We start from the raw sequence: 25,637 nt of genomic DNA, 5'->3' as shown, positions 1-25,637 counted from the left end.
AAGTACTCTCATGTGCGTGGCAGAGACACTACTAATCCCATGTCAACACCACACGGCTAGGTGACAAATGCTGAAATCGCTCACAAAGAATTAAATCCTGCCTTATTATTCTGACACTGGGCCAAATCCCAGTAGGCCAATGATACAAATTGTTTTAAATTTAACTCAATTCTACAAATTATTACTAATGTACAGAGGCTAACAGGGCATGACTCAATATACTAAGGATGTGAAAAATCCAGGGTTGTACAATCCAGCAGAGACACAGATAAGTAAGTAACTAATAATTTGAAGCACAATGAGCTAAGTGTAAATACATAATCAGGAAATGTCACGCCGCCATGGTCAACTCTCCCACTGCTCTCAGCAAAAGCTAAAATGAAACCAAAAAGCCAAAAACATAACTCCTTATCAAGATTTCAGAAACCCCAGTGATATGGCCCCTATCTACCTCTCAGGTTTCTTCTTCTTTCCCTCTCTCCCCTCCACCCTGGCCACAGCCACTTAGACTGTGTCTTCCACTTCCCATTTCCTCATCCTACTGTTTTACACTTTTCCCTTTTCTTCTGATCCCTGATTTATATGTCACTTCTGGAGTATTTCCTGTGGCCCCTAATTCTAAAATATCCAATCAATCAACCAGTCCTTTTCTCTATTATCACCCCAATTCAATTCTCTATGCAGCACTGTCTTATTTCCTTTAATGTGTTTATTTGTGTGAGTGAGATGGTGTAGGCTCTTTCTCCTCTCCTGGACAGAACAGTCTTTGATGATGGAGTTATTCTGTATGGAGTTGTTCAGCACAGGCACTGTGCAGCACAGTAACCATTAGCCACCTGCAATCCCAGAGCACTTCATTTCCTCCTAGTACATCCTAGAAATTTTGAATTGTTTTCATTTAATTTGATTTTAATTATTAAGTTTCCATACATACTACTGTGTTGAGCAACACCCAACTCAAGGCCACAAACTTCTTTAAGTCAGTTTAAGCGCTGATCAAAGAGAAGCATAAAGACACTAGAGAGACCATTCATATTGATGGGAGTTGGCCAGTGAAAAGAATAGGAGGAAATCCCTAAAAAAGTGGCACGTAAGGTTAATAGTTGGAAAAGAATGGGTAAGCAATGTGTTAGTGGAAGAAATGATGAACAAAAATCAAGAACTGGGGCCAGCATTGTGGTGTAACAGGTTAAGCTGCTGCCTGCAGCACGGGTATCCAATATGAGCACCAGTTCAGGTCCAGGCTGCTCCCTGCTAATGTGCCTGGGAAAGCAGCAGAAAATGGATCAAGTGTTTGGGTCACTTCCCCCATGTGAGAGGCCTGGAGGAAGCTCCTGGCTACTGGTTTGGCCTAGCCTGGTCTACAACTATTTTGAAGCACCCCCTTATGATGCTCCTATTTTTAACATCATACAGATATAAAAATTACAAGGCACTCAGATTTATCATAGTAAATAAAAACAATTTTAAAAATACACTCATTTCACAAATACTTGACTATCTGCAATCTGTTAGACATAATTCCATTCATTTGGAATGTCTAAAAGATCCCTGCCCTCATGTAGCTTACGTTTAACTGGAAGACTAGTATGTAAAATTTAAAGACATAAGCAACATCTTGTATATTACAAGTTGAGTGCTCATGGGAGAAAGAAGAAAAGGGAGAAAGGGGTGGATTTCAACTTTCAATCAAATGATCAGGTCTGAGGAAAGCATCTCCCACTCTAACTGCTGAGAGAACATATTTCAGCACAAAGAACAAGCAGTTGGCCATGCCAGAAAGATCTCTCCACAAACAGGGAACTGAGAGGGCAGAGGCTCAAGGCAGCAGGGTGCCTGTTGTGTTCAGAGAGTGGGGGAGTGGGGCAGGGTGACTGGAACAGGGTGAGACACACTGAACCCCAGATTGGCACTAGGAACGGACAGGCATGTGAGGCTCAGGAGCCATTTTTTGAGGACATGGGCTTCTGCTCCATCTGAAAAGGAGCTGAACTGCACAGACAGAAGGAGATGGAACACGATGTTCTTTGAGAAGCACTGCTGTGCCTGATAGATTGACAAGCAAGGAGACTTGTTGAGAGCCTATTCTAAGAATCCAGAAGGGAAGGGTCGACAGCAGACACAACCAGTGAACACCCAGTGCTCAGGCTCTGCATGCTTAGAAGGTAGAAGAGATGGGATTTCCAGGACAGCGTGAGGAGGAGGGGAAACCTAAAAAAGACTACAAGGAGTTTGGCTTGAGTCATTTGAATGACTGGAGAAGTCACTTAGACACCAAAAACTGCATGCGCCACAGAAGTGTCCTGGGTTTAGAGCATGTTAAATGTGGCACATTTTAAACCCAAGTGCAGAATGCTGGAATTCATGAGGGAAATCTGAACTAAAATACATTTTGGGGAGTCACTGACTAAAAAATGGAAAGTTAAGCCTTGAGCCTGAATGGGATACTCAAGGGAAGGAATGTGGTTAAGGACTAGATCCTGGGGCCTTCCACCATTAAAATTTGAAGAGGCTGTAACACCCAAATAAAAGCGGGCCAAGGAGGCAAGAGGTAAAACATTAGGTAAATGGGGTCTTGGAAGCTAAAAATTAGCTGCTAATGACCCTGAGTCCAACGACATGTAGACAAGGAAGGAGATCTGCACACAGAGCTGAGCAACCTGGAGAGCATTAGTGATGTTAGCATGTTATGCTCCAGCAAAGAGTTTGCAAGGGAAAAGAAAATCAGCAGATAATTGGAAACAGAAATGTTTTCAAGAAATTTTGTAATGAAGAGCAAAAGCAGAAGGGGCAGGTGGACGAATAGGGTCAAGAAAATGTTTTGTGTTTTTTTAATGGTAAAAATAAGAGCTTCTATGAACAATCTGGAGATGAACAAGAGGAGGAAGAAAAATTGATTACAGGAAAGTGAGCTGAACAGCAGAGGGATGGAAGCCAGTGCTGAAGTAGAGGATTCATCTGAGACATGTCCTGGGATACCACATCAGTGGACACGCCTAGGATGTCCAGGGAAGCACTGGACTGACTGCTTTTTCAATAAGGCAGGAAGCTCAGTCTAAAGTTGGCAGTGGCTATGGAGAATAGCTTTGGTGGATTTGAAGAGAGCTTGCACATAGAACATGGACAAAAAACTAATACAAGACCCACGAGGCCCAGTAACACTTGTAGGTCACTAAAGTAGAGGTCAAGATAGCGAGAGAGGATGATGATGATGATGATGAAGATGAAGATGATGATGACAATGGTCTCCAGCTTCCTGGAAAAACCCTCCCACGCTTGCCAGACCCTCCTACTCTACACATACAAAATCCCAACCAAATCAAACCTATCAGAGACTCATCTTTGCTGGGTCCACAGTTTCTAACACAAAGAGACAGCCACTAAACCTTTAAAAGTCAGCAGCCAAACCTAGGCTCCTCCTTCCCTGATCATGACACCTTATACAATGAGTTATTTTTTACAGCTATTTCTATTTTACAAATCACAAATATCCATGAACAAAACCACCAATAGAACCAACAAAAGCTGTCACTGCAGTGCAACAGGTTAAGCCTCCACCAGCAGCACCACCATCCCATATGGCTGCCAGTTCAAGTCCTGGTTGCTCTATTTCCAAACCAGCTCCCTGCTGATGTATGTGCATGGGAAAGCAGTGGAAGATGGCCCAAGTGCTTGGGCCCCTGTACCCATGTGGGAGAACCAGATGAAGGGCCTGGCTTCTGGCTTCAGCCTGGCCCAGCCCTGAGAGTTGAGGCCATTTGGGGGATGAACCAGAAGATGGAAGACTTATCTCTCTCTCTCTCTGCTTCTCCCTCTCTCTCTGTAACTCTGCCTTTCAAATAAATAAATATAGGCCGGCGCCATTGCTCACTAGGCTAATCCTCTGCCTGCGGCACTGGCACCCCGGGTTCTAGTCCCAGTTGGGGTGCTGGATTCTGTCCCAGCTGCTCCTTTTCCAGTCCAGCTCTCTGCTGTGGCCTGGGAAGGCAGTGGAGGATGGCCCAAGTGCTTGGGCCCTGCACCCACATGGGAGAGCAGGAGAAGCACCTGGCTCCTGGCTTCAGATCGGCGCAGCGCTGGCTGTAGTAGCCATTTGGGGGGTGAACCAATGGAAAAGGAAGACCTTTATCTCTGTCTCTCTCTCTCTCTCTCACTGTCTAACTCTGCCTGTCTAAATAAATAAATAAATAGATCATTAAAAAATAAGCATGTGTGGAGTCTAAAATCATCCAGTCCAGGCTGGCCTAAATAAATACTGCTAAGCCAAAGATACCACACTATTTTCAGCAGTTTATTTCATCCTTTTACTGCCTAAACTTGCCCAAGAAAAGCTGGACTTATTTAGCTATGAAAGTCCACTATTCTGGAGTTAAATGAACATCTACCTTCCAAGAAATCCAAAGAATTCTATTTTGTGTTAGCAACATCCTAATTGCTGTTGCCTCAATAGTCTTTGTCTTAATGCTCAATATAACTCTGAAGAAGTCCAATCACCAAGGTTCTAGCTTTCTCTTCTGCATACATTTCCAGAGGACTCCACTTACTGGTTAGTCAAAAGGTAGTTAGTTCTTGAGCTTCCCCTTAAAGCTCTTCGTTCATTCTCTGGGTCTATTTGTCAACACCCATCCTCCAAATATCTTCAATGGATAAAGACAGTTCTCCCAGAATTCCATTCTCTAGCTCTTTGCCAAACTTTTGTAGAAGAACTTTGAAGTAACTTTGAGGGCTGATGCTGTGGCGTAGCAGGTAAAGCCACCACCTGCAGTGCTGGCATCCCATTTGGGCGCCAGTTCAAGTCCTGGCTGCTCCTCTTCCCATCCAGCTCTCTGCTATGGCCTGGGAAACCAGTGGAAGATGGCCCAAGTGCTTGGGCCCCCGCACCCACGTGGGAGACTCAGAAGAAGTTCCTGGCTCCTGGCTTCAGAACGGTGCAGATCTGGCAGTTGTGGCCATCTGGGGTGTGAATCAGCAGATGGAAGACTCTGTGTGTGTGTGTGTGTGTCTGTAGCTCTGCCTTTCAAATAAATAATACATCTTAAAAAAAAAAAAAGCAACATAAACAGATTCCAGAGTGACTTTACTGTGCTGAAATTGTACTTGATCCCTGCTGGACTGTTTCTATGCATTCAGCCAAGGTCTTGATTTCAGGACTCCAGGACACAAAGGGACCTTAAACCACCTGTGGCAAACTCCCTCAACTTATAAGTGCATAAACAAGTCCAGAAAGAGGAATAAAGTATGAGACCCATTGAAGCCACCGGGGTGGAGACAGAAGTGAAAGCCAGGCTTCAGTACTTCTAGTTCACTATCCTTGCTATTCAACCAAGCATTGTTTCAGCAAGTGTTTATAGAGCACCCCATACTAAGCAGGGACCATGCTAACCAAATGAAACAAACCAACAGTTCCTGCCTTCCCAAGTTTAGGGATAAGCTGTCATCTTTAAAAATGGAAGCAGAAATACTAACTGATAGAATCAAAAAGGGAGAGAAGGATCCAGCATGGGAAGCGGGATACACAGCAGACTCATAGAATGGCAGATGTCCTAAACAACACTCTGGCCTCAGAATCAGCCCTTAAAGCATTCGGATCTGGCTGAAGAGCCCATGAGAGTATTGTAGGCATGGAAAGCAAGATACCATGGAAAAGAAAAAAAAAGAAGAAGACCTAAATGAAAGATCTCTGTGAGTGAGATCCCAGTGGAAAGAACAGGGCCATCAAAGAAGGAGGTACCTTTCTCTGAAGGGAGGAGAGAACTTCCACTTTGACTATGACCCTAGCGGAATAAGATCAAAGTCAGCGAACTCAAAAGGCTTCCATAGACCTGGCAACTCATGACTAGAGCCTAAGGAGATTACTGACGCCATGAACAGGAGTGTCAAATTGTTAAGTCAGCAACAGGAGTCACTGTGTACTTACATCCCATGTGGGATCTGTCCTTAATGTGTTGTCTAATGTGCAGTAATGCTATAACTAGTACTGAAACAGTATTTTTACACTTTGTGTTTCTGTGTGGGTACAAACTGATGAGATCTTTACTAATTATATACTGAATCGATCTTCTGTATATAAAGATAATTGGAAATGAAAAAAAAAAAAGAAAAACCTGGTGTTAAATTGGAAATGGCATAGAAAATTAATTAATTTTTTTTAAAAAAATATCATGTAGGATCTCTGTCTTTAATGTGCTGTACACTGTTATTTAATGCTATAACTAGTACTCCAACAGTATTTTTTTCACTTTGTGTTGCTATATAGGGGCAAACTGTTGAACTCTTTACCTAATACATACTAAACTGATCTTCTGTATATAGAGAATTGAAAATGAATCTTGACGTGATTGGAAGGGGAGAGGGAGCGGGAAAGCGGAGGGTTGCGGGTGGGAGGGAAGATATGGGAGGGGGGAAGCCATTGTAGCCCATAAGCTGTACTTTGGAAATTTATATTCATTAAATAAAAGTTTAATAAATGAAAAAAAAATGGAAGCAGTTACACCATGCCCCAGCATAATTTATGTTAGAAACACACTCACCAAGACCTCCTAGACTTTGAATTGTATACATGACAAGGATGTTAAGAAACTGAATGTGATCACCTTCTCTCCAGGCAGCTGCAGGGCACTACCCCGTGTAGAGCAGAATGTGTCCCCAAGGAATCAGGAAATCAAAACAATGTGCATTGTCTACTTAAAGACATTGAGGATGACATCATGGGTTTGCTTTAGGATTATAACTTTAATTTTTTGGAGTAGGTGCTTTGCGTAGGAGTGAAGATGCCAATTGAGACAGCACAATCCACTTCAGAGCACTCAGATCTAATACGTGGCTCCACTCTTGAGTCCAGCTTTCTCCTAACGCACATGCTTGGAGGCAGTGTTGTTGGCTCAGGTGGTTGGTTCCCTGTCAACCACACAGGAGACTAGGTTTGATTTCCTGGCTTCAGCCTGGCCCAACTCCCGCTCCTGTGGGAACTTAAGTAGTCCACCAGTAGATGGCAGCTCGATTTCTCAAGTAATCCTTAAAAACTTTCACTTTTAACCAGTGATCCCTGCTGCTTATTATCATTAATATGATGATAATATATCTCTTCAATACACATTTTGTTGAAGATAAACAAGCCAAAGAGATTTAGCAGTATTAGGCTTTTGTCAGATGGTGTTAGCATAGTTTTCATAAAGAACTCTGTACACTCCCAAACCTGGACTCCCCACAGGAGTGGTACCAATACCAATCTGAACAGTCATGCTAGCAGCAACCCCGATACTGAGTTCTGCTAAAAACTTTCATCAAGGCATTGTGCTGGTGGTGTGCACTGTGACTTTGAACAACGTTAACTCTTTTACTAACAATACAGGTTGATTAAAAACGTCAGTATTCTGGGGCTGGTGTTGTGACATAGCAGGTAAAGACACCTGTGATGCCAGCATCCCATGAGGGCACTGGTTTGTGTCCCAGCTGCTCTACTTCTGACCCAGCTCCTTACAATTGGCCAGGGAAAAGCAAAGGAAGATGGCCCAACTGCTTGGACCCCTGCTACCTACATGGGAGACCTGGATGAAGCCCCTGGTCTCACCTCAGCCCAGCCATCTGGAGAGTGAATCAGACAGAAGCAGATGGAAGATCGCTCCCTCTCTCTCTCTCTCTCTCTTTTAAGTAAATAAATAAAAAGAATTTTATAAAGTCAGTATTTTATTGGGACACTAATATGGAAGTATTTCCAATATTAAATGAAAAAATTCACATAACAACTTATTTCAAAACACAAATGACAGCATATTTATGTGTGTGTGTGTGTGTGTATATATATATATATACATATATATAAATGCCATGGGAATGAACCCACCAAGCTTTTCAGAGTATCCTATCTGGTGGGAAGCACACTAAGAAAAGGAGTACTTTTGGCCAGCTCCGCAGCTCAATAGGCTAATCCTCCATCTGTGGTGTCGGCACCATGGGTTCTAGTCCCGGTCGAGGTGCCAGATTTTGTCCTGGTTGCTCCTCTTCCAGTCCAGCTCTCTGCTGTGGCCCGGGAGTACAGTGGAGGATGGCCCAAGTCCTCGGGCCCTGCACCCGCATGGGAGACCAAGAGGAAGCACCTGGCTCCTGGCTTCAGATGGGTGCAGCGCGCTGGCCATAGCAGCCATTTGGGGAGGGGTGAACCAATGGAAGGAAGACCTTTCTCTCTGTCTCTCTCTCTCTCTCACTGTCTAACTCTGGCTGTCAAAAAAATAAACTTACTGTTCAATTTTTTCCATGAATTTTTCATGGTGCCATAGCATAATGTATATAAAATGTTTTAACTACAAAACAAACAGGGGCAGGTGTTGTGGCACAGCAGGTTAAGCTGCTGCTTGGAATACCCACATCCCATAGTAGAGTGCCTAGGGTTGGATCTGACCTCCACGTCTGATTCAGCTTCCTACTCATTCAGCTGTGAGGCAGCAGAAAATGGCTCAAGTACTTGTGTTTCTGCCACCTTCCTGGGAGACCCAGAGGGAGTTCCTGGTTTCTGGCTTCAGCCTGGCCTGGCCCCAGCTGCTGCAGGTGTTCAGGGAATGAAACAGAGGACGGATGATATTTGTGAGTGTGTGTGTGTCACTCTGCCTTTCAAATAAATTAATACTTAAAAATATTTTCAAATCAAAAAAGAACAAGTCCTAAAACTGTGCATTTCTCAAAAATGGAAATGTTATAATAATCTGATAAAGTTTTCATGGCCAGATGTCGATCATACTTTTCTTTATCCCAGAAAGACATAAAAGAAAGCAACAAAAGTTGCTTAAAGCTACACTCAGACATCAGCAAGCAGACAGAAAGATGGAAGATTTTGAAATAATACTTTAATAAACATGCAAGGGCAACACTGTGAAGCCCGTGTTCATCTACAAAGCAGGAACTACATCAGGTCAGTACTGTTGGATCACATGTCACTGTCACCTGGGTCACATCATGAAATCATCAGTTAATAATTATGAGATACCTCATGAGTCAGGCTATCCTTATTTATGAGTCATTTGACATTTTAGATATGTTTGGTCAGTGGTAAAGCTAAGAAGGAAATACCACCCAAAACTCCTTTTCTGTATCATTTAGAATCAAACAATTTGCAGGTCTGCTCTACACTTATTGCCTTTTACTATAAATATTTGCTCAGATATTGGTCTTGCCTGATGAACCCTGCCTGGAAGGAAACACTTATGAATCTTTTTATCTGCAGCAGCTGTGTCCCAGCTCGAGTTTGCAACAGAGAAGGCACATGTTCATCCTTTCAGTCAACCTACAGGTACTTACTGAGTATCCGCTGTGACTCAAGCATTGCACTAAACCCCTGGGATACTGCAAGAACGGCAGTGTTTGCTTTCTAGCTAGGGGTTAGGTCAGACAAGTCACACAAAATATTTAAAAAACAAATTCAGAGAAGTCCAGATATGCAGGAAATAAACTGCACTAGAGATGGGCAGATTGTTACTTTAGATAGGGTGGTTGGGGCAATCTCTTAGCTCAAATATAAACTGCAAACTGAAAAACTAGAACAGGGCAGCTCTGCAGTGTTCCAGGGAGAGGGAGGAGCCCCTGCCAAGAGGCTGGAACCCAGAGAAACAGGGCTGTCCTAGAAGCAGAAAGGACGCCAGTGAGCCTGAAGCAGAGAGCAACGAGAGACAGGTGAAGTCGGCAGAAAGTGAGTTCCACAGGAAGCTGCAAACAAATCTCAAACAACAGAGAGATTGAATCCAACTGATGATTTTTTACAAGGAAAAACAAAATAAATGTACTCCTAGGAGAATGAAAGTGGACAGAAGGCTACCAATTAGGAAGCTACTTCTCAGAAGGGAGAAGAGGAGGAAGGGAGGAAGGAAGAAACGAATCACAGTAAAAATAACTGGTTACAAAACAACACTCCCCAGGAGAGGCACTCCGCTTTGTTTTTGTTCTTGCTTTTACCTCAAACTGGTTCTTAAGTCAAAGTTCAAACAGTAAAAACTGAAATAAATGTTTAGTGAAAGCAACTTACTGGAATAAAAACTTGGTTTCTAAAATGATTGCCTTGAAAAAGAGAAATATATTTAGCTACACACTCATGAGTGAATCATAATTTTTGTTTTATAATCCTGCTTTCAACAGAAGATACCTTTGGACACAATAACTTTGTGTATAGAACTCTATGCATTGAAAGGTCAGAAATGCACACCAAGTTATTGTTGTTTGGTTTGGTTGTTTTAGGGATAAAAGCTAGGTTTTAAACTGCACTTACTAAACAATAACATTTTCTTTTTGATAACCGATCAACCACAGGCACACAAACAGTTCTGCTCTGAATGGAACTGGTCCATTGCCTCTCGTACGTCAACAGATAAGTTATAAAAGTCTTTGAGTTCTTATAAACACTGTGCACAACACAGACCACAGAGGTAGGGAAGAACATCTTTAATAAATGATCTTATTAACTGTCAAGGATTTCTGAAAATGAACCTGACAAAATGCGAACCCAGGCCTTTGAGGAGTCCCACAGCCCCACAGATCCATGGGCTCCCATGTGAAGAGTTAACTCCCGCAGCGCCGGGCCTTTGTAGGGCACTTGGTCACTAGATCCAGCAGGGCTCCCAACAAAGCACCGGGAAGGCCTGTGCGCGCTCACTTGCCGATTCTCTGCACCACCCAGTCCTGCTGGCAGAGCGGGCAGCGATTGTTCTGCTTCACCCACAGGGACATGCAGCAGTTGTGGAAGGAATGGTTGCACTTCTCCCCACACCACAACACAGTCCTCCTGCTTGTTTTCGGCTTGACATCTAAGGCAGGCATCCATCACCTGCACCCTACAGATGGCGCACGTATCGCACTCCACGCTCCACATGGCCACCTTGTTCCACTTCTTGAGAGAGAACATCTCGGCGTCCCCGACTCTGAGCCTGAGCTCCTGCAGAAGACAGAGTGCGGGTCTCCTGGGCCTCTTCCGCGTTGAGCGGCGACGCCGAGCCCGCGGCAAAGACGTTGGGTTGAGGCACGCGGGTGACTATGGCGGCTCTGTGGGGTGCTCCGTGGGGCCACCGCATTGGCTCACTACGGGAGGCCCACGATTGGCTGGTGTGGTTAGTAACCTGCACACCGGTTTTTGTTTAAGGATATTCCTCACTGCCTTATTTGAAATGGAAGAGAACTGAGTGTGTGCACAATTTGCTCTACTTAATACTACACTATATAAAGTGTGTTCTCCAAAATACTATGACGTGTATCATTGATCTTTTACAGAGACCAGAAAGAAGGCAGTTACAATCTGAATGCATGAGAGGAAGAGAGTGAGAAAGGAGAGAAAGTGGCCCAGAACTGTGCTAAAACTGTAACCATTAACTACATGTGGCTATTGAGCACTTGAAATGTGACTGGTCATAATTTAGAGGTGTTATAAATGAAAAATATCAGTAGTTCATAAGGTTGTAGAAAATGGAATTAAAAGCAAATATAAAAGATAAAAACTTTAGTTCTTAAGATGCACTTTTCTAAGTGATGCTACTAGCCACTTAGCCCATCTCATAAGGACCTTGAGAGTCCTGGAAACCTAAACATGTCAATGCAGTCCTTTTTACACAAATAACTGAAGAAAAATGGGTGTCCTTTAAAGCTTTTGTAAGATTGGGAAACAAGTAGTCAGAAGGAGCCAATAAGGAATTGAAAATGGATACCTAATGATTTCCCACCAAAGCTCACATAAAATTGCCATTGTTTACTGGGAGGAGTGAGCAGAGCATTGTCAGTGTGAGAAACTGTCTAATGCCCTCTCAGGCATTTTTATGTGAAAGCTCTGACTTTCTCTAAAACACTCTCATAATTGGAAGATATTATCATTCTTTGGCCCTCCAGAAAATCATCAGGTAAAATGCCTTTAGCATCCTAAAAATCTGTTGTGATGGCCTTTGCTCGTCAGTAATCTATGTTTGCTTAGACTGGACAACTTCCACCTCTTGGTAGCCATTGCTTTGTTTGTGCTTTGTCTTCAGGATTATACTGGTAAAGACATCTTTTATCTATTACACATCTTCCAAGAAATGCCTCAGGATCTTTATTCCACTTCCAAATTTCTTTTGAAAGGTCTTTTCTTGTCTGCAACTGACCTGGTCACAACTGTTTCGACATCCATCAAGAACAAAGTTTGCTCAACTTTTCCAGCCAGATTGTGTAAGCTGAGCAGTTGGCTACTACTCCTCAGTACTCCTCGATTAGGGCACAGACAAGATAATTTTTTTCCTCACAGGTTGATATGGATGGTATGCTACTGCAGGCTTCATCTTCACAACGGTCTTATTCCTTTGGAAACTACTTGTCAGGGCTGGTGTTGTGGCATAGCAGGTTAAGCTCCCACCTACAATGCTGGCATATCATTTGGGCACCAGTTCACGTTCCAGCTTTTTCACTTCCAATCCAGCTCCCTGCTGATGGCCTGGGAAAATCAGTTGAAGATGGTCCAAGTGTTTGGGCCCCTCCAAGCCATGTGAGAGATCCAGATGAAGCTCCTGGCTTCTGGCTTCAGCAATGCCCAGTACTGACTATTGTGGTCAGCTGGGGAGTGAACCAGCAGATGGAAGATCACAGTCTCTTGTTCTCTCATTCTATCTCTGTTAACTCTGACTTCCAAAATAAATAAAAACTTTTAAAAAATGAGTTACCTACTTGTAAACCATTAATTTCTTTGGGTTGTTATCTCCATAAATTTTTCATAAAGCATCAACAAATTCAACATTCTTCCAACTACTCTTCACCATAAATTTGATACTGCTGTTGTTTCTTTTTAGCAGAATTCATATTGCTGTGATAAGGGGCTCTTTTCAAACTAATATCCTATCCTTAGTATCTCAGAGCAGATCCCATTCCAACATGTTCTCACAATTAGCTTAAGCTTATTTTGATGCAAAACAATTTCAAAATTCATGCATAGTTTTTTCACAAAAAGCATTTTCCATGGACAACTTGAAGAATCCTCACACACAATGAACACTTAAGATTTACAATGAAACAAAAGAAAGACTATAAATGCTTATTAACAATTTTATATTTATTCTTCATAGAGATGACATTACTTTCCAGGGGTGAGGAACACCCACCCAGCAGGCCATGTAAAGCCCATAAAATCATTTGGCTTGATCCTGCCAAGGCAACCTTAAGTGGGAATCAAAATTAAGTAAATCAGTATCAGGTTAATTTTAAAGCTAATAATTTTTTTTAAAGATTTATTTATTTCAAAGTCAGAGTTACAGAAAGAGAGGGAGAGACAGAGAGTTTGTGCTTCCATCTGCTGGTGCACTAACCAAATGGCCACAACAGCCAGGGCTGGACCAGGCTGAAGTCAGGAGGTAAATCTGAGTCTCCCACTTGAGTGCAGGAAGCCAAATACTTGGACCATCTTCCACTACTTTCCCAGGAACATAAGTAGGGAGCTAGACTGGAAGTGGAGCAGCCAGGACTTGACTTGTGCTCAGATGAAATGCCAGCATCATAAGCAACAGCTTAATCTGTTATACCACAACACTAGCGCCTAAATTGATAATTTCATATGGCCTGAAAATGATGTTATGAATATCCAAATGGCCCTTGGCAGAAAAAAAGTTTCCCCACCCATGCTAAGTGAATGAATTAAATATAGTCTTAAAATTAATTTCATCTGTATTTTATTACTTTTGTTTTTATTTTTTATTCTTCCATTCAATGGTTCACTCCCCAGATGGTTACAACAAAGTCAAGAGCCTGGAATTCCATCCAGATCTCCCACATGAGTGGCAAGGGCCCCTTGCCTTCTGCTGCTGCCTTCCCAGGCACATTAGCAGGGAGCTGGATTGGAATTGAAACAGCCAGGACTCAAAATGAAATCCACATGGGATGTCAGCATCCACATGGGTGCCTCAACCACAGTGCTGGCCCCGGCAAAAAATCTTTTGACCCTAGTATTGACCAGGTCTGAGGGTTGACATGAAGATCCCCTGTGAGGGGCTTTAGAAACTCCCAGTTTCCCAGGCCTCAGGGATGTTCTCTGGAGTTTTTATTTTTCTCTCCAACAACACTCTTAATCCTAAACAAAAGCCTAACTGCCTCTAATCTCTTCAAGAGACAGGATTTTCCTGAACTGACAGGATTTCAGGAAAATTCAACAAATATGTATACAAGGAAGACACGGGATGGGATAACTAACTAGAAAGCAATTGCTTTATAGCACATTGGGGCCCTGAGTAAGCGTCTCTGTTTAAGGACGCATATCTTGTTGGATTTTTGCTTCCCTTATTGCTGTCTAACTTTTCATTTTGAAATAACTGGAGGTCCACATATGGGATACTGGCCTCACACATGGTGGTTTAACTCACATCTTTGCAAGGCCTGTCCCTCTTATTACTTTTTTAACAGGTAAAAAATTCAAAGTTACACAGGTAGCTCCTATTGTATTTGTATTGAACATTGTTGGTCTCGAAAGATAAAGTGATCACACTGATTACTCCTAGAGGGTGGGCATGCAGAGAAGGTCTCTTGGCAGGGACAGAGGATGGGGACTTATAGCTTTACCTTAAACTCCACTGTATATTTTTCTAACAGCATTTCATTTTACATTTTAAAATCCAAAAGCAAGAACATAAATGAAATATATCGTTTAGTTAATCATACTATACCAACATTTTTTACTTCATTTCAACAAATATACTATGGTTATGTATGTTGTTAATACCATATGAGGTGGGGTGAACATGAGAACTCTCTACTATTGTTTAACTGTAGGGATTGGAGTCCCTAGCTTGCTAAATGCTGGTTCAGCTTCTGTACTCTGGCTGCTTGCTTGGCCTGCTATGCTCCCCTGGAATTTATGACCTCCTGCCCCCCACCAGCTCCCCTGGGATTTATGGCCGGATGCTTCCCGCCAGTTCTTCCCCATGCCATCTCCTTTGTGTGGCCTTCCCGCCACATAACATATATATAGCCTGTAAGTTTAAATGAACCAATGAACATGTTAGGTCCCAATACCTTGCCATACAGAGAGTAAGAAGGTAACCTACGTAGGAGACTAGGAGACGTAGGAGATGACCTGCACCCTTGTAAGTATGAGGCTATAAAAACCTCTCTTATGCAAATGAGAGGGCTGTGTGCGGGTAGGGGGTCCCAGCTGGCTGGTAACAAATAAACCTCTGCTTTTGCATCTGCGACTGTGCCTTGTGCATTGATTGGGAAAATCGGACTCAACATAACTTTGCTGTGGATCTCCTATTTGGGGAGTGAGCCAGTGGATGGAGGGATGGAGGATCTCTTTCTCTCTGTCTCTCTGTCTCTCCCTGTCTCTGTGACTCTGTCTTTCAAATAAATAAAGTTTTCTGAGGAAAAAAAAAAGAATTTTTGCTAAAATCTTGTTGTGGTGAACATTAGGATAAATAAATGAAACAAGAAACCTATAATATTGGAACAAAAATATGTGAAATAATTTCACCTATACTAATACAGTTGTTATTCTTTCCTTATATGTTTTTCTAAGAAGAAATAAATTCAGTGTGCATTTGAGTCTTAATGGCAAGTACAACTGTAGATAACAAAGTTAAGAAAAAAGATTAGATGAAGATATACGGCTCCCTCAAAACTGACAAAAAGAAATTAACAATGCATTGGCACATAAAATATTTTTATTTTACTTACACTAAGTTTAAAATAAAGTGAAAAGGTACAGGTACAAAATATAGAAATTATAAGTGATAACATCACAAAGCAGATTACAAACATGGGGTATAAAACTATAATGAAATATTTCCCAAAGGTGATCCATTTCCAACATCATTGTATTAAAATAATGTGTATATTTAGACAGATGTCCTCCACCACAGTCGTACATGAGTGGTTTAAACAGCCAGTTTTTAAAATCTCTCTGCTCTCTTTGGCAAAAGAAAGTCACACCACAAGCAGAAGGAATTAGAATAACAATTCAAAAAATAAATTCACCACTATGAGTAAATGAGGGACTTGAAATGACCTTTATTACTGTGGTCAGTGTGGTTGAGAATGAGATTAAGAGGATCTAGAAGCCTGAAACTAACATTTCTGACTCATACTGCTCCCTTGGCAGCTTTCCACCAAGCATAGACCGAAATCTGAACCTTCCTCAAGCTTGAGAATCTCCCAGCTGAACAGCCAGCAGTCCCTACCCTCTCCCCTCTTCCCAACTAAGTCCCAGAAAAGCACAAGAGAGAATGTCGAAAATGACTGCCCTAAGACCACCTCCACTTATTTCCAGAACGATCCAGATTTTTTCCATAGAAATCTGGAGACAAAATTAATTTGTGTTCAGTTCAGTGTTTTAAATCAAGATATCACCTTTGGGAAAAGGAGGCATAAAGAACATTGGACATTCAAAACATATTTTGGGATGGGGAAATGCTTTATATCTTGCTTGGAGTGATTTACATAGGTGCACACATCTGTCAAACTCAAACTGTACACTTAAAAAAATGAGTGTTTTTTATTGTATGTAAATGATGACTATGCTGATTAAAAATCAGTAAGATATTTTCATAAATCCATCCTTTTATGACATTAAAAAAGGGAAAAACTAATTTTTTTCATATAAATTAAGGTTACCTGAATCAATTAGAAAGAAACTAAATCGTTTGGAATTTCTGCCTTGAGAATTCCAAATCTACATGAAGCAACAGGCAGATAAAACATAGTAAGACTTCACTTTTCTCAGTTTAAAAAAAAAAATCGGGTACCTTTCCTGTACCTCTGTTCAGAGCCTGTGTGTTCTCTGTTGACAAGTCTGGAAGAAAAATCCCAATGTACTCGTGTGAACAAATCACACATTCACTCTTACCACTGTTTTTAGTTAGGTTACTATTTACTGTTTCCTGGACCCGTTGTAATAACTTTCCTTTGCTCGGTTTTGCTGTTGCTCATTTTGTTTTGCTTTCTTTGCCATCTTCCCCATTCCAAATATTTGATGTAGAGTGGCCCCTACACTGAAAACCAGGGTTCCAGCTCTCATTTGCCACCACGCTCTGCTCCGGACCATGACCCATCCAGGTCTTCATTTCTTCTTATCATGAGCAGGGTGAACAGGAAAACACCGCTATAACTCTTCAATTTAATTTTTAATTATAAAAGAAAGTAAAGAATTCAAACTGAAGCAGAGGTATATTAAAGAAAAATATGAAAGTTGGTCTTCACCATTTGTCCCCACGGGATAACCATATTAATGTGTGCATACTCAGGGCCAGGGCTGTGCTACAGTGCTGAAAGCCACTGCTTGCAGGGATTTTGCCTGCAGCATTGCTGCTACTTTTCCAGAGTCTAGAACAGTATCTGGTTCAAAAGAAATGTCAATAAATGTCCACTGAATGAATGAGTGTACATGAATCCTCCTTCTTGTCAGATCGACTAGAAAGTCCATGGAACCAGGGATGTGTCTATTGGGTCCCCTTTGTAGTCCCAGCACCAAAGTGCCTGGCACATGGTAAGCACTTAATAAGTATTTGTTGAATTAGCAAAACAGCTCATTGGCAAAACTGCCTAATTATTATTATTATTTTTTTTTTGACAGGCAGAGTGGACAGTGAGAGAGAGAGAGAGAGAGAGAAAGGTCTTCATTTTTGCCGTTGGTTCACCCTCCAATGGCCGCCGCGGTAGGCGCGCTGCGGCCGGCGCACCATGCTGTTCCGATGGCAGGAGCCAGGTGCTTCTCCTGGTCTCCCATGGGGTGCAGGGCCCAAGAACTTGGGCCATCCTCCACTGCACTCCCTAGCCACAGCAGAGAGCTGGCCTGGAAGAGGGGCAACCAGGACAGGATCGGTGCCCCGACCGGGACTAGAACCCGGTGTGCTGGCGCCGCAAGGCGGAGGATTAGCCTACTGAGCCGCTGCGCCAGCCTGCCTAATTATTTTCAACTACACCAGTGTATTGATATACCATAACATAATCAACTACTGCAACTACTGATGTAAAAAGTCTCTTAAAACACCATTGCAATGATCATCCTAAAGATTTTTGTAGGATAAGAATCTCCTCCTAGGGAAACCACTGATCTGATCACAATATGTTCTGAAGTTCCTCTCACTGGAACTGCATGACTTCAAAATACTTGAGATTAATTTCTCAGCCTGAATGGAAGCTGATGCCTATAATTAACTTTGGGAAATGATCTCCATTACTTATCCTGCTGTAAAAGCCAATGTCTTACAAAACTATCCAGATGCAGCTCTAACACTGTCACTCATATAACAAGACAGCCAAAAAATCTCCTGGAAACAAACAGGCTGCCTGCGTCCTCCCTGACCGAAGTCTGCTGCAGGCGGCATCACCTGGGGATGAGCAGTTTTCAGCCAGTGACAGATCCATATTCTTGATTCATTCTTTGTGGGCTGAGGAGGGCTCAACAGGAACAAGGAAATGGACTCCCAAGACCTTGAGCTTGGAGATGTCGAAAATCAACTGCCACTTTGGCATGGATAAGAGCAGATAAGGGAGCTTCAGTTTATCTGAGAGTTCTCCAAAGAAAGAAGTTACAAAGGCAGGCTATGTCTGAGCTCACCAGTGAAGACGTCTTCTCAGAAAGCTACCTTTTGCTTATCTGGTTTTTTTTCACTCTGAAGATATTCAGTAAGTTTCCATATGTGTCAAAGCCACGCCAGGCCCTGGGGAGGCAACAACAAGCAGGACAGCCTTGTCTGCACCGCGTCAGAATTCAAGTTCAGGGACCACTGTCTCCATCAGTGGTCCTGACACTAGCAATACAAATTGCTAGAGACCTTTGCCTTCCTTCCACCAGGAAACAGAATTTATGTTCCAGTCACTGCTGCTGCTTCTCTGAAAAATACAGCTCCAGTCTTCTCCACAAATGGAGAAGTTGGTCAGAGATGGTTGCTCTTCAAGCACACAGAAAAGACTTAGCAACATACAACAAGCACAGCAAGCACACTTCCCTTTTCTCCAGGTACTCCTGCCGAGCAGTGTCCTTAAGTGAAGCAGAGGAGATCTGTGCACTGGCACACACTGCTGCAGATGCAACACTCAAAAAGGCGTACTTCAGAGGCTATCTTCAAGATCGTGTGGTCCTGTGCCAGTCCATTCTAAACCTTTTAAGGAGCACGAGTCTCTGTGAAAGTCAGCGGCCTCTTCCATCTTTCTGCACACACACACACACAAACACATGCATACATTCCAAAACACAATTTTACCTACATTTTCAGCAGCTTCATGGATAGCTTTTGTGCTTGAATTTCCTTGAACTCCAGGGATTCCATATCAAGGATTCCTAATCCATGTAAAAGCCCATTTGCCTTTTAACATCCATGATTAGCAATCCCGAGATTGCATAGCTCTGTTGGCTACATACAGAGGTAATGATTTGCCTGTGTAAGTCCAGTGCAGGTAACACAGTCCCATCTGCACATGAGCTAACAATCTTCAGAAAATGGGATTATTCTGCTCAGACAGATGGCACCTCCAAAATCAGTCAGCTGACAGATCTCATCATTTTCAAAAAAACAATGCCAAGATCAAAATTGGAGTGATTAAATGCAATGGAGGTGAAAGGTGATAACCCAGAAGCAGTCAACGCTGAACCCCACTGTTGACATAGCAGTAATACTCATCAGAATCCTCTACTTCATACACGTTCTCCTCAATGGTGTAGATGTTGTCTTCTGCACGCATGCCTTCTGCCACTGCATTTGCTAACCCTGATGGGGGCACATTGTCCAAGGTGATGGGGCTGTGGAAGTAAATGCTGAGGCTGAGTTAAGTATTTCCCACGTAACACAGGATAGGGTTAAGAGGAGAGGTTTTGAAGAGATAGCGACCAAATGCAGTGCACAAACCATGATCAGTAACTGGCTAAGGGGGAAAGCCATAAAATGGCTATAATATAACTTGAGAACAATTGAGGAAGTTTTATTTTCTTAGTCTTTAAAATGGCATATACTTTTTCTTAGGAGTTACAGGTGAAGTGTCAAAGTGTCTGCAACTTCTTTACAAATGGTTCAGAAAAAAGAAATGATATACATAAAGAACTAGAAAATGCAGGTTGCTCCAAATGTCAAATGAGGACTTTAGGTAAAATATTCTATTGTTCTTTGTTGTTATTTTAATTCTTTTTTTGGCTTGAGAAATTTCAAAAGGAAAAAGACAAAGAAATGGATGTCTTAATCGAATCACACTTGAGTTTGAATTCTCTGTCATTGGCCAGTCATATGACTTTGGGCAAATCTATTTTACTTTGGGCAAATCTATTTTGTTTCCTTTTTTTCCTTCAGTCCATTGAGAAATATTTAGTGTGCTACACACTTCTGTGCATCTAGAGATACAGAAGTGAGCAAAACACGAAAACCCCATAAACACAGCGTGTAAACATGCTAAGCTATCAAACAGGATAGAGAGCCCTGCCTAATGGGACTGCTTGGCAAGTTGTTTTTCATTCAACCACCCACACTGATGAAGCACCTGCTAAGTACCAAGAACTGTAGTGGGGATAGTTATTCACATGGCACACCAGTTCTGACATGCTATGGACTTTACAATTTATAGTTAGAGATGAACCTCAACCATGATTTCATGGATAATGAATGAATGTTTATAAATGTTATTGATGAATGTTATCATAGTTCCAAGTTTCAGTTCTAATAAAGAATACTCACACAGATAATCTAAAAGCATTGATAAAGAAATACTTTGAGTTGCCATTTATTTAGTTACAGGGAATGCAGAGACAGGGGGGAGGAAGGGAAAGAGACAGAGAAGAGAGAGAGACAGAGCGTGAGTGTGCAAGCGCACTCCCCTGGTTCACTCCCCAAATGCCTGCACCGTCCTCAGGGCCAGGGGCCAAAGCCAGGATATCTCAGAATGCAACCCAGCACTCCCAAGTGGGCGGAAGGCACCCCAGAACTTGAGCCATCATTGGTATTTCCCAAGGTCTGCATTAGCAGGGAGCTGGAGTCAGGAACTAGAGGCAGATACTGAACCCACTTGAGTATCTTATCTGGCAGCTTAACTGTTCAGTTAAACACCACGCCTTTGACTTTTACTTCAGATTACTTTGTCTTTGAATACTTGCATGAACCAAATTTCACAGATGCTGAAGTCCCTTATGTAAATGACATGGTATTTGCATATAATCTATGCATATCCTCTCAAACACTTTTAATAATCTCTAGATTATTGATCACACCTCTTATAATCTGTATATTCCTGTATATTCTGTATATATAGATTGCTTAGGGAATAAAGACAAGAAAAGAAGTCTGTATACTCTATAGACACAATTGTTTTTGTTTCTCATGAGCAGTTTGTTGAATTCAAGGATAAAGAACCTACAGATAGAGATGGCTAACTGTATTCCATATTTTATTAGTCTAAAATTATCAGTGGTTTAGATAGAATTTGATGGACAGGATCTTTTTTTCCCCAAAGCTATTATATTTTATCTCTACACCAAATGTCACTAAAACTCTGAAATCTAGTCAAAGTTATATAAGCTATGCTATTTGAGATGGATGTATGCATAGTCAGGAATGGAGATTAAGACACTGATATACATTAGCCCAGTGGTTCTCAGCACTGATTGTTTATTAGAATCACCTAGAGAGCTCTCACGAGCCATACTTACACTTGGGCCTCATGCCCAGAGATGCTGACTGAATAATTCTAGGGTTGATCCTGCATTGGTATGCTTAAGTGCCCAGGTGATCCTAATAGGCAATCAGAGCTGCAAATAACCCGGGTTGAGCTGTAAAAACCCTGTGAAAAGATTCTAGGCTTCTTGTTTACCCTCAAAGTCCAGCCCAGCTCCTGGCTACTTAGACAGCTCAGACAGCTAAAAGTATGTGCTCAGACAGCTCAAAGTTCAGCTCATTGGGAAAAAGCCATTGCAGATTCATAAGCATTCCTTATTAATAGAGAGATAAATTTTATACTTTAACTTGGCTCAGGCCACTAGGGGTATGAAGGAGGAGCTGGAGCAGCATGCTGAATTTTTCATTTTGTTATTAGAGCTAGGGCAAAATGCAAGTGTAAGCTTAGGTCTCAAAGCCCCAGAGCAGAACTTTCCAGAGCAAAGCCATATTAGAGTAGGGGCCTTCAAGACTTCCCATCCCCCTTCCCCATTCCATTATTCTTACCTTGAATTCTGTAACTTCTTTTTGCTATGAGAATGCCCTAAGTAAAACAGGGAAGAAAAGTCAATACAAATGCCTTCATAAAGTAAATGAGACAAGAAATAAGACAGACTCACTGGAGGCAAAAGTTGTTTAGGGAACTTGGCTCTCATCTTAGTATGATTTAAAACAAACTCCTTCGTATGCCTTAGTTGACTATATGGTTGGTGCTTGAAAGCAACAAAGATGGATTTTTCTTATTTAACAACTATTATGGAGCATATCCATGTTTCTGAAGAGTGCTAGGCACCAGGGACACAATGGCAAATTGTGAGCCCTAACTTCATGAAAGTCTTCAGCTGCATTTTACTGAAAGAGACAGAGGGAGGAGAGGGAGAGATAAGGAGAATTTTAAAAGAAAACAGTAAATAGGAAACTCAGATAACTTCCAATTGTGATATATTATGAAGGAAATTTACAAAACACTGAAACAGATCACAGAGACCACAGAGACGGTAGTCAGGAACAACTTCTCAGAGGAGATGGCTTTTGAGCTCAGTTGTGAGAGAAAAGAACTATTGGGAGAGCTCTCCCAATAGGGACAATCAATAGTAAAGATCCTGATGAATGTCTGAAACTGAAAACACTGCTAGAATAAGAGAAAGGCCCCAGGGAAGGTCTGAGGTGTGGACTGGATCAGGATGCTGCAGGATGTTTTTGGCCACAATCAAGAACTAGACAAGGATGTCCACCTTACCACTCTTAGTCACTACAATACTGGACATCTTAGCCAGAGCAATTAACCAAGAGAAAGGAACACAGAATATCAAATTATCCCTGTTTGTACATAACATGATATTGTGTACAGAAAAACCTGAAGATGCTATCAAAAGACTGTTAGTGTTACAGAAATCTGAGGTGGGAAAATTCTCTCCATTCAAACAGGCACCCATTACGCCAGTGGGCTCAACTGGAATCATTTCCCGAGAACTGAGCAACAATCCCCAGTTCCTTACAATATTTATAGGTTCATCAGCTTCATACCTTAGCTGTTACAGCATTGGTGGGTTTAAATTGCAGGTCACGTGACTTAGGACCACACTTCCAATGGTCAGTGGGCCTGGTATGTTTGTAAAAGAGATACCAGGGGCAGATTTATTGGACAGGTTTATGACTGGAGGTTACAGAAGCAGAACTTAGGACATCGTCCCACCCTAGACAAGAGAACAGTGGGCAGTGCTTCACTAGTTAATTGCGAGCAGCCACTTTTCAAGGTCTGTGTTGGGAGGAGCGGGGTCCGCTTTTCTTTCTTTCTGTCTCTGGTTGCAGCCGTATTTCCTCTAAATGAGAATTCAAATAAACCAATTCAATAAATGGCAGGATACATTATCAAAATACAAAAACTAGCAGCATTTTTATACAACAATAACAAATTGCTCAAAAAGAAATAAAGACAGCAATTCCATTCACAAGTGCTACAAAAAATGCATAACAAAGCATTTAACTGAGCAGGTAAATGACTTCTATAATGAAAATTATAAAACACAGCTAAAAGAAATTGAACAGGACAGGGAAAAAAAATGGAATGACCACCTTTGTTTGTGGAATGAAAGGATTAATATTGTTAAAATGTCCATGGAGTAGGTATTTGGCACAGTGATCAGTTTGCACTTGGGATGCTACATCCTATATCACAGTGTCTAGATTTGAATCCTGGTTCCACTCCTGATTCCAACTTCTGACTAACGTACACCCTAGGAGGCAATGCATCATGGCTCAAGTGGTTGTGAAGTAGGCAGGCATACAGGCTAAAATTGATTAGGTGTGTGAGCTGGAAGATCACGCCTTCACCACGCCCCTGTGTGACCTCATGTCCTACCTGATACCCTCACCACGCCCCCATGTGACATCAGGCTCTACCTGACCATACCTGAGCGCCCACCTGCCCACAAGACACTCCCCTGTGGAAAATATATAAAAAGGCAAGGAGCGTCCCAAAAGGCTCTGCCTCTGCTTTGCTGCTGGTGATAAGCAGTGGAGAGCAGCTCAAAGTGCTTGCTGAACGTGGCTTCTGACCTGCTCTCTGCTTGGTATGGACACTACCCTAGTTCCCAGATTTTCCCCTCTCTTCAAATTGAACTAAAGCCCTCACTTTCCGAGGCACCTGTGGCACTGAATAAAAGCCTAAAATGTACCATGTTGCCTCGTTTATCTGTGCCAGTATTTTGAATTCTCTAAATATTAGGCAAGAAGCCTCTGAGGATTTATTAATAAGCATATGGTGAAATCGTATGGCACCCCAAATTCCGGTAGCATATGTGGCACCCCAGGTAGCACTTCTGGGGAACTTTAAGGGGCCACATTTTGATGTAGACTTTAGGGGGTCATCTCCAATTTCAGTTGGGTCCTTTACACCCATGTGGGTGACTCAGATTGAGCTCCTGGCCCAGGTCTGGCTGCTGCAGACATGTGAGAAGCAAACCAGGAGTTGGGAGATCTTTCACTGTCTATCTATATCTCACCCTCTGTGTCTCTCTGCCTTTCAAATAAATACCTTCAAATGCCCATATTATAGAAGGCAATGTACAGGTTCAATGTAGTTTCCATCAAACGACCAGTGGTACTTACAGTACCTGAAGTCAAGATACACTGCAGAGTTATAGTAACCAAGAAGTTAAAAAACATTAAAACCCAACCTAAGAACAATGGAACAGAAAAGAGATCCCAGAAATAAATCCACACACGTACAGTCAACTGATTCCTGACACAGGGACCAAAAATATATTTTGGAGAAAGCATAGACTCTTTAATAAACAGTGCTGGGGAAACTGGATATTCACAATAGAAGAATGAAACTAGATCCATCTCTCTCACCATATACACAGATCAACTCAAAATGGATCAAAAGACCTAAGAGTAAGACTTGAAACTATGAAACTATTTGGAGAAAACATTTTAAAACATTGTTTTTTGTTTTTTTTTTTTTTAAAGAATTATTTTATTTGAAAAGCAGAGTTACAGAAAGAAGGAGAGATACAGAGATCTTCTACACACTGGTTCACTCCCAAAATGGACACAATGGCTGAAATTGGGCCAGACAGAAGCTAGGAGCTTCATCCAGGTCTCCCAATTGGGTTCAGGGCCCAAGCACTTGGGCCATCCTCTGCTGCTTCTCCAAGCATATTAGCGGGGAGCTGGAACAGTTGTGGAGCAGCCACACTTGAACCAGTGCCCAAACAGGATGTCGACACCACAGGCGGAAGTCCAATCCACTACACCACGGTGCCTGCCTCCTAAAACACTATTATAGACAATATTTTTTTTGGATAAGTTACCAAAAACACAGGCAATAAAAGTGAAAAAAAAAAAAAAGACATGGATTTTAGTAAACTAAGGAGCTTCTATGCAAAAAAGAAAACATTCAACAAACTGAATAAACAATCTATATAGCAGAATAGAATATTTGAAAACTATTCATCTTATAAAGAATCCATATCCAGATTATATAAGGTAGTAAAAAAAAAAAAAGGAAGAAGAAGAAGA

The 25,637-nt window shown here is 41.9% G+C and overlaps 1 protein-coding gene and 1 pseudogene across 2 annotated transcripts in view; both read right to left on the bottom strand.

Annotated features, from left to right (window-relative positions):
* Positions 1 to 10,627: 10,627 nt before the first annotated feature.
* Positions 10,628 to 10,906, bottom strand: LOC133758518 (RING-box protein 2-like; annotated as a pseudogene).
* Positions 10,907 to 15,634: 4,728 nt separating this feature from the next.
* The window catches only part of HAVCR2 (hepatitis A virus cellular receptor 2), a 44,554-nt gene continuing 34,551 nt past the window's right edge, over positions 15,635 to 25,637 (bottom strand). The window contains exons 9-10 of one of the 2 annotated variants that reach the window (XM_062188774.1): positions 22,119 to 22,155; positions 15,635 to 19,717 (exon numbers count right to left, since the gene is read on the bottom strand). In XM_062188774.1, coding sequence (XP_062044758.1) covers positions 19,558 to 19,717; positions 22,119 to 22,155 — 197 coding nt within the window. In that variant the 3' untranslated portion in view covers positions 15,635 to 19,557. The remainder of the gene's footprint in view (positions 19,718 to 22,118; positions 22,156 to 25,637) is intronic. The other variant, XM_062188775.1, reaches the window with a different exon arrangement.

Source organism: Lepus europaeus, chromosome 4 (genome assembly GCF_033115175.1).
Source record: "Lepus europaeus isolate LE1 chromosome 4, mLepTim1.pri, whole genome shotgun sequence".
Taxonomy (NCBI): Eukaryota; Metazoa; Chordata; class Mammalia; order Lagomorpha; family Leporidae; genus Lepus; species Lepus europaeus.
The sequence above is the reverse complement of the archived record's forward strand: the minus strand, read 5'-3'. Positions and strand labels throughout refer to the sequence as shown.